The sequence below is a fragment of the Gallus gallus genome, chromosome 2, assembly GCF_016699485.2.
Source record: "Gallus gallus isolate bGalGal1 chromosome 2, bGalGal1.mat.broiler.GRCg7b, whole genome shotgun sequence".
NCBI classification, from domain to species: Eukaryota; Metazoa; Chordata; class Aves; order Galliformes; family Phasianidae; genus Gallus; species Gallus gallus.
In genome coordinates, this window is record NC_052533.1 from 29,159,707 (window position 1) to 29,174,026 (window position 14,320).

General features: G+C 38.4%; 1 protein-coding gene across 13 annotated transcripts in view; it reads left to right on the top strand.

The window, feature by feature from the left end:
* HDAC9 (histone deacetylase 9) overlaps window positions 1-14,320 on the top strand; it is a 450,242-nt gene that overhangs the window by 176,242 nt on the left and 259,680 nt on the right. For 6 of the 13 annotated variants that reach the window (XM_040681503.2, XM_015281425.4, XM_046922305.1 and 3 more), the window contains one exon: window positions 131-193. The exons of 1 other annotated variant lie outside the window; for it this stretch is intronic. In XM_040681503.2, the coding sequence (XP_040537437.1) occupies window positions 131-193 (63 nt within the window). Of the gene's footprint in view, window positions 1-7; window positions 194-14,320 lie in introns of those variants that run through there. 6 more of the 13 variants (XM_046922253.1, XM_046922264.1, XM_046922274.1 and 3 more) reach the window with 2 other exon arrangements.

Below are 14,320 nucleotides of genomic sequence, written 5' to 3' on the forward strand. Positions count from 1 at the left end.
GTAGGACGGCAGAGGGTCGTGGCTGACTCCCCTGTGCAAGTGCCGTGATGAATCTCTCATGTAGCTGAAGTGCAGACTGGTTGGAATATGCTGCAGACAATTTACGAGAGTGAATCGTGTTTTTCCTCAGATGGGGTTTCTGGACGTGAACAGCTCTTGGCTCAGCAAAGAATGCACAGTATGATCAGCTCAGGTAAGAGACAGCTCAGCACCTCAGCCTTCCCTGCCTACACCGTGACTTACCGAGAAAATACAGCCCGTCACAACAAGAAAACACCCCTCCTTTAAAGAACTGATGTATTTTTGTGGGCTTTATGTAAGTTGTTAAATAATTCTCTCTTATCACAGTATGTTAGCTATTGCTTTTGTGGGGAGTTTGTCTCTTTCAGCCTGCTGCTTTCCAGCAAGAGCAAAATGCTAACAACTGAAATATAGTTGGCATTTCCTTTTTTTTTTTTTTTTCCCATTTGTTTTGTTTTGTGAGTGCAAAATGGGGCTTGTGGTGGGAGCTTATTCACAGAGAGAATTTGAGCAGCAGCCTGTATCAGAAAGCTGCCGATACAGCCCATCACAGGCAGTTCTTTTCCTATGTGATTCTGTAAACAGGATTTGGTCTTCTTGTGAGTTTCCTTTTCTCAAGTTTACATGCGGAGAGATTTTGTTATTAATCCCATTCTGTTTTCATTGTGAGGTTACTTTAAAAAGAACGCTCGTAAAGCAAGACAGTCTCTTCAATATGCATGGTTTATCTTGCTACTTTAGAAAATGTTTTGGAACGTGGCAATAGTCAGAGGTAATGAGTCACTGAAATGTAAATTGGATGTATTTTTAATGAAGGTATTTCAAAGCTGCTCTTGTGGAACGCCGGACGTTTCTGCATGTATGCGAAGCTCTCCTTGGATTTTCTGATTTCTCTGTTAGCTGTGTTTCAGACACGAGGGTAATGTCTTAAGGATGAGTTAAGTCAAAATAATTGTAGCCATTCAGACGAAACTTTGTTTTGGAGAGGCTAAAAAAGTCGAAATTTCAGGTTACTTTTTCCTCTTCTCTATTAAACTGTGAATTAAGCTGCTCTATATCTTTTCAATCCTAGGTTTCTCACTTTGTTTTTCATAAAGTTGGCCTTATAGACAGCCTGCAAGTAGAATGTAATGCAAATTGTTTACATGTATGACAGCCTTAGTTTATTCCCCTTTTTTCTTCCCTCTTTTTATATCTTTGTTTATAGCAAAATTTGCAGTGTCTCCCACCTTGTAAGCATGAATACATGTGTAGATCACAGATCTCTTCAGATATTCCCTGTTTCGGTACACCTGTTGAGCTCATGTTTGTTTGCTTCTTCTAAAAAAACTGTTTATTTTCCTGCTTTACAGAAGGATAACTTAAACCTTTCCTGTTTCTTCGTTAAATAGAACTGAAGTGCAGGCTTATGGTTTCAGATATTAAAATAAATTGTGAATGATTGTGTCAAATGGTAACATTTTTCTTGTTAGGAAAAGATTTAATGTTTTTAAACCTTATGATTAGTGTTACTCAGTACAGAAAGTCGTAAAATCTCATAATAATTACAGAATGAAGGAGTCAGTGAAAAATTGAAGAGGTATTAAGTGCACATTAAAATAATTGTGAATATCTAAAGGGAATGGAGACTTCAAACTTGTGATGTTTAACATTGGGGATTTTACCCTCATAAAGCTGCTGGGTTGATTTGTTTCTTTATGGATCTCTCAAATACTTTACTACTACTTTATCTCCTTAGATTTTGAATACCAATTGCAGCTCCTTTGTCAAGGACAGGAATCAGGTGAAAGATTTGTTTAAAAAAAATGTGGGCAAAGAAGCTCTAGCTAAGAAAGTGGGGAAAAAAGCAGAATGTTCTCTGAAAGTGTTGCAGTTCTGCAAAGTTTTGTGTTGACTTACTGTTCAAGAATGATTGCTTTTCCTGAACAGCTCAGCAAGTGTCCAGTGCTTTTATAGTGGTCAGAGAGATAAGACTGACTGCTTCACCTTTCCTCCTACTGTTTTTTTAATGCTGTCTCAAGTTGAAGTTATCTGTATGCAAGTGAAAATCTATGCTTTTTTTTTCACTGTGCTAACTTGTAACCAGCAAGGAATGTTGTTCAAGAAATATCAATTTTCTCATTTCAAATGCAAGAAAAGGAGGTAATTTTCTGTAAGCTTATAGCTCTGAGGTTTTCCTCAGTGAAGACAAGAATGTCATGTAATATCAGCCAAAAATCAAATGTTACCTTAGGTCTCTATAACATATATAAATTTCCTCTATAGCACCAAGTAAAATAGAGTTTTGATTTTTTTATTATTTTTTTAAACACAGTAAAGGAAATCATCGAGGTAAAAGATGTTTAAATATATACTCTGTAAAGCACAAAATGTTCTACAGTGTTTCTGTTGGCCTTTGAGATACACAGCTAGACCACAAGTAGTTGATATTGTACATAGTCTGTAGTATAATTCATGTTTCACAAGACCACAAAGTCTGGTGCTGCTGTCAGTTACCTTCAGTTCCTTTGAGATCAGAGTCTTGCAGAATCAGGCCTGATAACTTTTTATGTATTGTCTCTGCACTGCATGCATACAGGGGAGAAAGGAATAACCAGAGCATGACTACGTGGGCTAGTGTTTGTAGTAACTAAAACCAGTCACCTGAATTTTGCTAAGAGCACTCTCTCCTTACTTTAAAGTTATCTTCACTTCATGCATTGTACAGGTTAATAAGTTGTGCATATTTCAGAAAAAAAAAGCAGATCCTGAACATTTACAACATGTATCCTTAATACTCTTGAAGTCTTGGAATAAGCACAACTTATGCTGTCAGTGGGTGTTTAACTTTGCTAGTTTCCTGGTGCAGTGGGCATGTATTACACAACTCTAAATTTAAATAGACTGGAGTCATCCCAAAGAGGACCTATGCAGCGGCCACTGGAAACATATTTGCAAACCAAAATGTCTAAGGTATTTCTGACAATAGCAGGCATACCAGATGCTTCTGTCATGTGAAAGCAGTTCTTCTGGTATTCCCTCAATTACTGCTTTGCCTGCCTGTCTCCATCCCTGCTTGTAAATCATACTATGAATGAGATTATCTGGATAGTTACCAATCAAAAGTCTAATTATGAATGGAGCAATCTAGATAGGCACTGACTCAAGAAGCTGTGTAATTTGCAAACACCTACACCTTATAGCAGAGAGCTGTTTCAGCTATCTTGGGAAGACTGAACTAGATACTCCCATATGGTACTGTTGCTCTAAAATGCAGCAGTATGTACCGTGCATCTTTATTTAAGAAAATGATGCTGATACATTCTTATTTGATACCATAATTATTTTAGTTTCAAGATATTAAAAAAAAAAGCAATTCATAAATTATAACTTCTTGAGAAGAAAAACCTTTGGTCCAGCATAGTCCTTGGCAGGAATCATTCACATGTGGCAGATTAATAACTAATGCAGTACTACATTAATCAAGCATATCTCATTTGCATGAAGGAGAAGAAACGACCTACCCAGCTGTGGCATCTGCAGATCTTCAACTTTAGGGAGTAATGCCAACATTATTAACCTCTGATGATTAAACATACCGTGATGTTTTTCCAAAGGGTATGGTTGCTTCATTCACCGTATTTTGACGTGTACCCTTGCACTGGCCTTTCTAAATTCCTCCTCAACTTTTATTGGGTAAGACATGCTCTGCCTCCTGCCCAAAGCAGCAGTGTTGAAAAATCAAGAGTTCAAGGAGATCTTCAGCTTAAAGCCTTGGCTTGTCACTTAGCTGACAGGTGACCTGAGTGAGTTACATAATCCTGCTGACGTCAGCTTCCTCTTCTGTGAAATGGGGGAAATAATACCTGTCAGGCTCTGAAATCTTTGGAGCAAAACTGTTCTAAAGGGAATATAACAATTCAGAATGATTTATTTGATTGACTGTCCCTGGAGGTGTTCAGGACCAGGTTGGATGGGGCCCTGGACAACCTGGTCTAGTACCAGATCTGGAGGTTGGTGGCCTTGCCTGTGGCAGGGGAGTTGGAACTTGATGATCCTTGGGCCCCTTCCAACCTAAGCCATTCTGTGATTCTGTGACTTAGTCAAGCTTTCAAGATACTTGTGATTCCACAAATGGAGCAAGTTATTGTAGTTGTGGTATTTTATTCTCTGCACTGACCAGAAAATTCAAGCTGTGTTTCTTGAATGTAAATGGCAGAATTGGTGCTTGCGTGCATCATGTTATATGTGAGTTGATGGATCCTTTTTAGCTGTCTTCTCTCAGAAAAACATGATGTACAAAATTTATCTCATGTGTTGCATCTATGGTGTGATGGCATAACCACACATGCATGTTTGTATGTGTGTATTTATATTGCCATCAGGGAGTATTCTTTGATATTTGTTGTCCCTTTATTTCTGGCCAAACAGAACTGTCACCTGCTCAACTGGTCTTGTGGAGAGACTGCAAAAAGCAAATTCATAGAATCATAGAATCGCTAAGGTTGGAAAAGACCAACAGGATCATTCAGTCCAACCATTCGCCCTTCATCAATGGTTCCCACTAAACCATGTCCCTTGACACAACATCCAAATGCTCTTTAAACACCACCAGGGTTGGTGACTCCACCACCTCTCTGGGCAGCCCATTTAAAGTTTTTTTTTTTTTTTTTTTTTCTGAAGCACATGCAAATATTCCAAGGTTTTTGATTTTCAAGTTTGAAACAGGGAGCGCAATTTTTTTTTTACAGATAAAACCTGTCTTACATATGTGTTATCTCAGGCAATAACTCTTTGGAGTGAGGGAGGATAACAGAGGATGATGTTTTACTTTATGATTCTCTTTAGAGTTATGAAAAAAATGGTGTGAAACAGCTCAATTCAGGCAAGTTCTAGGCAGCAGTCAGGAGAGGCTGTTTTCAGTGCCTCTCAAGAGCCAGGCAGAAAAAGAGCCAGTTCTTCATATGAGCTGAAGTATTTGGGTTCTTTGTCATTGGAGAGCACGGCTTAGCCTTAACAGTTAAGGCAATGAGAAGAGCAATGTGGTGATGGTCTCACTGGCTTTGGGTGAAGGCATTGCTCCATCACATGTGCTGGACAAGACACTGACTATGAATTCAGTTGAAGAAAAAATGTGGTCAGATGAAATTAAGCTGTTTTTTCATATATGTGTTATTTTGGAAGACACTGAATACAGACCAATGTTGCCATTTTTTGTGTCTCCTCTAATGCTGTCATGTTGCCTTTTTAAAAAATTTCTTCTCCCTTATGTCCCAGCTTCTGGAACCATGTGATGGTTACCCCACAATCTTACTTTGCATTAGAAGGTATACTTATAAGTTGTGAAAAGGACTGGAACAAGAGTTTCGAAGTAAATGATTTACAAGAATAGCAAGCCATGAAAGCTGGAAAATAAGTAAAATTGTTCTGCTTTTGTTTTTAAAACCTCTTTGGCCTTCTTTCCTGATATCATTAGACACTGCCTGTAATACAAAGGTTCACTAGCACTGGCACTAGAACAGCAGCTCCTTTCTCTTTCATGTGTTGAGCTAAATCACTTGTAAAAGAGTTTTTTTTTTTTTTTTTACTTTAGCTGTTTATTGTTTTAGCCGTTTACCTTTCTTACATATACTGCTTTGCCCCTTGCTCAAAAGCATGTGTTTTCAGCTGGTCTTTCCTCACGTAAAACTGCATACAGAAGATATTCACCTCATTAAAATTAGCACTGGATCTGAAGAACATTTGTAACTGCTCCTACTACCAGAGCTATAATCAGACTTTTATTTCTATAACAACTGCCCAGCCCCTTTCTTTTGCACAGCCTTTGCAGAGGATGCAGGAGCTATGAGAAAGCAGAACGCTTAGCTAGCTGGTCTGCAAACATTCATCACTCCTCCTATGTATATTTGCACATATGCATATATACATGGTGATTACAGGTTTTGGTGTAGATGATGGGCAAGATTTCAGGTGTGATTGCATTTTAATCTTTCTGAACTACTGTTTTGCTTTTATACGATGGGTGCAATCCAAAATATTCTCTGAAAACTGGCTGGCAGATACTGTTGTTGAATGCATGAAAATCTGAAATGCCCCGTTCTGTGGATCTCTTTCACAGGCTGACTCCTCTGGGTCAGTTATTCTTAGCCTAGTTATTTTCATCTTATGGCATTACAGGTCTAAGATTAGCCTGTTAGGCGTTATCATGCCATCTGAGTTACCTCCTAATATAACTGTACACCGGAATGATTATTTATAGACAGAGCATTCTGTCATTTTTGCTTTATTTCTGGTAGTTTAAATAAAGAAGAGCAACATTCAAGAAAAACCACAGATTCCTTCCTGCTGCCAAAACAACATGATAACTGCCTGCGAAGGGGCAAGGATATTGTTTAGAATGTGTGCTTGCAGCAGATCCAACATCCTTTTTATCTCCTCTACTTCTACTAAAAAGAGGTACCTGGGGTAGCGCTCCGGTCCCCTGAGGAGGGAGCAGGGGGCAGGACTGCTTTCCAGCCGTGCAGGAGACGGGCTTGTGGCTGGTGATGAGTACAAGGATATCCAGGATCTATTTTTAGGGGCTGGCACTGTCAAGCTCCATGTTCAGCGTGAACATATCACATATGCACGCAGCTCCTCCAAAATGGACCCCTCTCGTTTTGTTACGTAAAAGCAGCGCCTGCTGTTTAATTAGCCTTCTAAATGCATTTCACGGACATAACAGGAAGCTTTGGCAAATTGACACATTTTTAGCAAACCATTCTTCATGGCTGCTTCACAAACATATCTGCTAGAAAACCTTAATCCTAAAGCAGAGTTGTTATTCAAAAACATGGTAAGGCACATTCTCCCCTCAGGAGGTTCACTAGGATCTCAGTGGCTGTAACCAGGAGCAAGTTTTCAGTAACAGTTTGATAAAAAGCAAGACAAATAAGAAAGTGGCAGATTGTCAGCTAGGTGTCGGTGCAGCCTTTGAGTATAGTTGAAGCTGGCCATTTCTAAAACAGTGAAATGTTAATAGATCAGTGAACTCCATTTTTTTTTTCTTTTTCGCCTTTCTCCTCTAAATAAGTGTCATATTTCTCTTTGTGCACATTCTGAATATAATCAGGAGACAATTAATCTATTCTGCTTCAAAATGTTTCTGGTGTAAAAAGCATGCAAAGGCAGTAGAAGCCTTTATGTGGTTGAAAGATACTGTGCTAGTTTAACTCTCCTGTTGCATAATAAGCAGCTCCTTTAGTTTTGTCAGACTTGCAGTTCTGTACATTACTGTAAAGGTACTCTGGCATTTTGTATGATCTGAGCGTAGCTAACACATCTGCTTTATTAGCTTTGTGTCTCATGGTTGCACACTCCTTCCTGCTTCTGGTGTGTACAAATATGACAAGAGCTCCAAGAATTCAAGCCCTTTGTTGATGACTGTGCTTGAAATGCAGGATGCTCCGTGCTAATGGTAACACATTCCTTCTAGTAATGAAACTGAGTGTCATCAAAGAGAGACAGGAGAGAGGAAGGAATGAATTCTTTTAAAATGCCAATTTTATAAATCATGTTTCTACAGACAGAGATTATTGTTCTCTTTCGTGATCCCTGTGGTTGAAGGTATGTGTGCCACAAGGAGGAATAACAGCTATTCAATTTCTGCGAAGTCTGGAATGGAATAAAGAGAAAGCGTAATGTTAATTTAATAATTTCCTCTCATTGTTTTGTTCTTTATCCAGATGTCCTTTTTCTGTCTTGGTGCCCAAGGCCAAAACCTTGTTGGCTTTGCAGAGTAACATTTTGAGGAGGAATAGGGAGCACAGACTGCTAGTGCTTAGTCTCCTATGGAGTCTTCTGATGTTTTCTCCTCCTATGCAACTGCAGTAAGATGTGCTAGGGATTGTCTTTTACTTAGCTGTTCACACCACCCTTCCTTGTGGAGAACATAAAGTCTTAGTTCTGTTCATCCACTTGTTTGATCTGTAAATTGACACGATTACTGAAAAACATGTATTTTTCCCACCCCTTGTCATGTTTTTTCCTGTGGACGTGAATGAGATGAGGCGCCTGGACTGTTCAATTTTTTTTATATATTCTTATTTGAATCTGATTTTGAAGTTATAAAATGTATAAAAGAATTCCCTTGTGATGATCTCACCAAGAAATATGGAATAAAACCCCTGTTCTTGGGGGGATTTCATGCTGAGATAGTGACAATTACTATTTTGATGCACATAACAGCATAAGAAATAGTAAAAGGAAAATTATCGGTGTAAGCGTTTATATGAATATATCTACTTTTACATGAAGGTATATATTAAAGGATGTATCAGAATTCTCATCCAAAAAATCCTTGCACAGCAGCTGCTGAAATCTGTTGGGACCTGAATTCAAGAGAGCATTTTACCTTGGGAATCCACGAGATGCTCACCAGCCCATGTTGTGCATATGCTCGGCAGTGTTTCAGGCTCAGAAGACAGATCTACTCATTCCCACGCACATGTCAGGAAGTTGCCATCCTTTTATTTGCTGTTACTGATTTTCCTGCAGGATCTGATTCAGAAAAATGAAATTTTATTCTTTTGTTTCTTTGAAGAATTGATGCTACTATCAATGATCATTGAAGGATTTCTGTTGGAAATAATAAGTCTTTCCCGTGTTTCTTCAAGTTGTGTGAGGGAAGGATTGGCATGAGGTAAAGTGATTTGGTGGAAATATCAAGAGTGTTATAAATGGAGGAATAGTGAGAGATTATCTATACAGGCACTTCCTATATTAAAATGCTTTTGTGAGGGAGGGTGGAGAAAGAATGGAGATGCAAGTGAACCATGTAGGAGGTAGAAACGAGGGAGACTGAAGCACATACTCTGTCAAAGCAGTAGGAAAAATATAGGTGAAAGTAGTTAAGAAAGCAGCACATTTTATAGAAATGAGAGAAGCTTCTGTCAAGAAAAGAGAAGAAGAAAAAACCCTAGACAGAAGACATGGGGAAATAGCATTATCTTTAGAATCAGCAAAAGCTATTAAAAACAACTTAGGAGTGCTTTACTCTTGCACATAGTCACACAATAAGCTAGTATTCAGGGATTTTCCAACCCATCCTAAAGACTGTTCTTCTAATTTTTGGTCTGAGAATAAATAAATTGGGAGAGGGAGAGGTGTGGGACACTGAGTCTATTTATGCACATGCTATAGATTCTGTTTCATCTCACCATCTCTAACTCCCATCCCCCAGATACAGCTCAGCTTTCCTAGAGAACCTGCAGAACAATCTCACCAATGCTTTGCAATTAACTGCCATTGCTCTGCCACCTGCACCATCCTTATTTTTGCCTTTTCTGGTTGCCCCGATTGGCAGCTTTCTCAGCTCTGTGCATATTTTCTGGTGTTTTTTTTTTTTTTTCTTCTCATTCGAGTGCATACGTGGTGATAATGGGGCAGCTGAAGTATTTAGAAGAGAAATTATAGATGGCAACATCAAAGGGCTAAAGGCAAAGAAATAAACAAGGAATGCTATTGTATCTGAATTAAGTAATAATGATGCTGTGAACGAGTAAGGATATGAATACTGGCACAGCTATTTTGTTCAGAAAAGAAATGGCCGGAAATGGAAATATTTAGAAAAAAGTGCCCTTAAGCTAAAGTTCTGAAATCTCATGTAAGAAAGAATGCATCTCTCCTGTCACTGATAATATATACATTTTTCTCAGATGTATACATAGATTTATCACTGATGCTACCCTGTTTTCCATCGCTAGGATCATTTTAGACTTACGGGTATATTAAAATTTGACAAAAATTTTAGGATGTGTTGAATTTCACAGGTTAGTTGGGATGAGCTTGAATGCGTGTCTAAGGCCAAGTGCTCTTCCTCACTCCACACACTTTGCCCACAGAAGATGGACTTCTATCTCACAGAGTCTTACAAGCTGCAAAGGGCTGAAGGCACTTGGGTTATCCCAAGGACTTAGGAGTTGATTCCTAAGGACTCATTTGTGTTATTGCCTCTATGAAACACTGTTGCTCTATTGCTGTGGATCATTCTTGAGTTTGGAGGGGCTATGGATGGAGGGAGGAAGCAGAACTTCAGCCATACTTCCCTGTGAAACTTCTCTCAGCATTTAAAGGACAAGGGCTAACGTTTCACGCCTAATTAACACCTTGCAAAACTCCGGTTAACTACACAGCGCTTTACCATTGAGTAGAATGTACGTTAAAACTGTCCCTGCGAAGCAGCCCGTACTTCTCATCTGTTGGGCAAATTTCGTGTGTTAGTATGAAAGGAAAAAATCTGGCAAGTGTGTATTGCGCGTAATCAAGAAGAAAATATCTGTGCTGGCTACAGCAACCTGCAGCAAAATGTGATGTTATGGAAGCTGTAGCCATCTGCACCCAAAACCACATCAGCGGCAGTTCAGTACCATGTAAACAGTTTGCTCCAGCAAAGCTTACATGGCTCTTGTATGCAATTTCTGCTTCATTCTTTCTCTAATCCTCCCTCTGTGGAGAAAATGTTTTGCCAGACATTCTCCCACTGATACCCCCTATTCTTTTTTATTTTTGTAACCTAAGAATACTCCTGTATGCACTTATCCTTCCAAGACAACCTGGAAATCAGTAGAATTCAAGCTATAGGAGTAAACGTTTCTTTCCTGTGATGCTGCTCCCTAGTTGCTACTTACAGGAGCATTTGATACCGGGATCTACATAAGCCAAAACCATACAATATCTCTAAATGAGGCTGGCATGCTAGCAAGCACAGGTCAGAAGGACCTTACAGTTGTTGCGGTTTTTGGTCTTCATTTCTTACTGAATATAATTTTGAGTTTGATGCACAGTTTGATTCTAATGCCTGTTGCTGAACAGTTTGTAGCCCAGCTGCACTGCGCTGTGAGCATGCATCTTTTGGATCAGAACTCTTCAAAATGATTCTAATCTTCACAGTCGCACCTAAAGTACGTGATCAGAAAGCAGATTTCATCGCTGCTGCTGTGAAGAACTGTGTGCCTGAACTGGGGACAGCCACAGACTGTCATAGGTGGGACAGAGTGTAAACCCAGAAACATCAGGGATTAATAACATTCCTGTAGGAAATAATGTCTTGCGTCCAGCTGTCAGAACTTAGTATTAGAGCTGATTGTCTAAAATACCAGTAGAGAAAAGAAAACTCGACTTTCTTGTTAGATAACATTTTCAGATGTTTGAACTTCACGACTGTAAATGCAATTATAAACTCAGTCCAGAAGACAGTAGTTAGTTTTTGCAAAAGAGAAAGGCTGTGTAGATTAATCTTACATTTCTTCATTAAATCTACTTTATTATTATATAACCCTTACTTGCACTCCCCAGAAGGCCCATAGTTATGCAAATATGCTCATTTATAATTTGGTTTTCCTCTTTCAATACAGATGGATGGATGCTAAAGTGGATATAAATAGTATGTGTTCCATGCAAAGGAAAAAAAAAAAGCATAGAAGTGCAAATCAGGCTCTTTCTTCTTATGGAAGTCTTTCCAAACTCTTAATCATTTTAAATCCAATTAGCCCTTTCCTGTTTCTGACTTGTCTCCCTTTGTGATAGGATAACCAAACTGGAATATTCCTGATGACAAAGCCTCATTGAGGAATATGAAAACTTACTTTTATCCTAGTTTCCGTACCTCCTGTTTTCAGTTTTGAATCTTGATTTATATTGACTTCGTGTTTCTGCCAAGCTGTCTACAATGACAGCCATCTATTTTAGAGGTTATATTGAGGTTAATAAAGTCATTCTAAGGTATATTCCACTCATTCCTCCCAACAGAAATTACTGTGCACATGTGAAAGAATGAACGAACTCTTCTATTTTGCTTCCCAATCACAACGGTTTATAAGGACCTCTGGCATTCCTCAGAACCTTCCACAAAATATCCTAAAGAGATTTGTGCCATCTGCAGGTTTAACCCCATCAATCTTTTTTCCATTATTCTTCTTTCCAGACCTCTATTAAAAGGGCAATTACTGTTACCTCACTGCACTATCAACCTTCTCCTAATTCAAAAAGAATATTTATTTCCCTTCTGCTTTTTATCTTTGAAACTGTTTCTGATCAGCAAGAGAATTCTTGTAACTTCATGCAAAGCCCAGAGAAGCTAGCAGAGCACAAACTTCTATGGCACACCTTGTGAAGGACATTTTGAAAGCCCATTTAAGTCTGTGGAACATATCCTTAACTGGTACCAAGTGTCACAGACCCACTGAAGATTGGGCCTTTTTTTTTTTATCCTCATTTTGTTAACCCTTTGAAAGAATTTGTTATCCTTTCATGTCTCAAAGTATGCATGCAATTAAAATTCAGAGCTCATAACTGCATCCTGCATAGTCAGGCTGCATCAGATTTGATTTGTTTCCTAACTGTCTGTGAGATTAAAATTAAAACAAAAATTGGCTCTGTTGTTGCTATTAAAAGAAGATATAGCCTCTGAGAGAACATATGGGGAAAGAATATCCTTTTCCCTTTCTTCTTTTAAAACCATATATGTTACTCTCTTTCAGCTAAAATAATTTTTGCTCTATGTTTTGTGAAATTAATCAGTAAGCTCAGACAAAGCATGTGAAATTGTAAATTCAACACAACTTGTTTTAAAAATAATAAGAGATGAAAGCAATTAGAACAGTTTATGCATTTCAACCTGGGCTAATGTTCACAATTATTGTGATGTAAGATCATTTTTAAAAGGAACAAAAGATTTTCCTTCACCACTCATTTACAATACAGTGTGTAGTTGCAGTCCAAAGAATTTAAAATGAAGAGAAAATATAAAGATTACAATTCTGGTACAAATAGTGGAGGATAAAACATATGAGGAGGGATTAAGGGAGCTATATTTATAGTCTATAACAGAGAGAGCTCGAGGGACATGGGCACAAGCTATAAATAACTTCAAGGTAACAATATAAATGAAGGGAGGGAATTATTTGTTCTCAAAAGATGGTAAAACATGGCATAATAGCCTGAAGCAAAGAAAAGGAAAGTTTAAGTTATGTGTTACAACTTTTTTCTAGCAGTAAGAGCTGTTGCTAGCAGAGATGTAAATAACTAAGGTAGGAGGAGGCTGAAGTGGTACCCAAAGGACCGACTACAGCTATTTGGTTACAGATTAAAATTACCTGTGTGTGTGTAGCAGAGAGAGAAATCAATTGGATAAAGGTGAAAAATTGTACAGAGATGTTTGTACCTTTACAAGTGACGCAGTACTTTCAGTAGATGAATGACTTTTCAAGTACTGGTGCTTTTCACTCGCCATGACAGCAATGTGATAAAATGTTGCTTTATGACAATGCAAATGTTGCAGCATGGAAGCAATTTGAAAACTGTATTGTTTTCTTTTGCCCAGCATGTAACTTCTTACAGTGATAGTTTGGGGATACTTTTGTCTGGCTTTAGTTTTTATAAGCAACATCTGTAACAAATATTGTTCCAGTTAATATTGACCAGATCATGCAGAACTGGCTTGTGTGGCTTTGAGGAGTCTATGTGCATTTAAACAGGGAAAAGAACATAATTAATGCTCATTTCTGCCCAAAATTTCATGCTCATTAGCTTTGTTCACTTTGGCTGTTAGCCTCATCACAACTCTCCACTGCTGTTAAGTGTGACAGGATCAGAGGCTTTTGGACACACCTGAGCCTGAGATTTCTAGCTAGCAGTGGATTCAATCCATTGTATAAATAGCTCAGAATATGAGCCTTTAATCTCTCAGCCATTTGCACTATGTTTAGTTAGTATTTGGTTCTTTTCTGTACCCATTTTTTCTATATCACTTAGCTTTACATTTTCTGAGCTTTTAAAAATCTCTCAATAAAATAATCAAAAATAATACAGAAAAAATGAAAATACAGTAGTGCAGTAGTGGAGGGCAGCAGTGGTAGAAATTTGATTTTATACTTGCCACCTCTTTTTTCATCCCTACTTGTGTACACTCTCAAAGCCGTGTTTCCTATTCTATCAGATGGCAACTCTGGAATAATATATTTTTCTCAGGCAGTGGGCACCCTTTGGAACAAGGAGTGCCCAACAAGACAGGCAGTTTGGTGATGTGCTGTTGAAATAGACCTCTATCCCTCCTGGGTTTGAGATGAGGTCTTAGAAGCATGCTGTTGCAGTTTTGGAAATCAGCAGTAACTGCCTATTGTCCCAGGATGCCTCCTGGAGTAACTTGCCTCATTTCACTCCACTGACTTACAATCTTACTCCTTAATATCAAGATATTGACTATTTACTGAATACTGCTAGAAGAAACACTCAGAAGAAACAAGTGCAGTTTGGGAAAGCTCCAGCCTGTAGGAGATTTTAC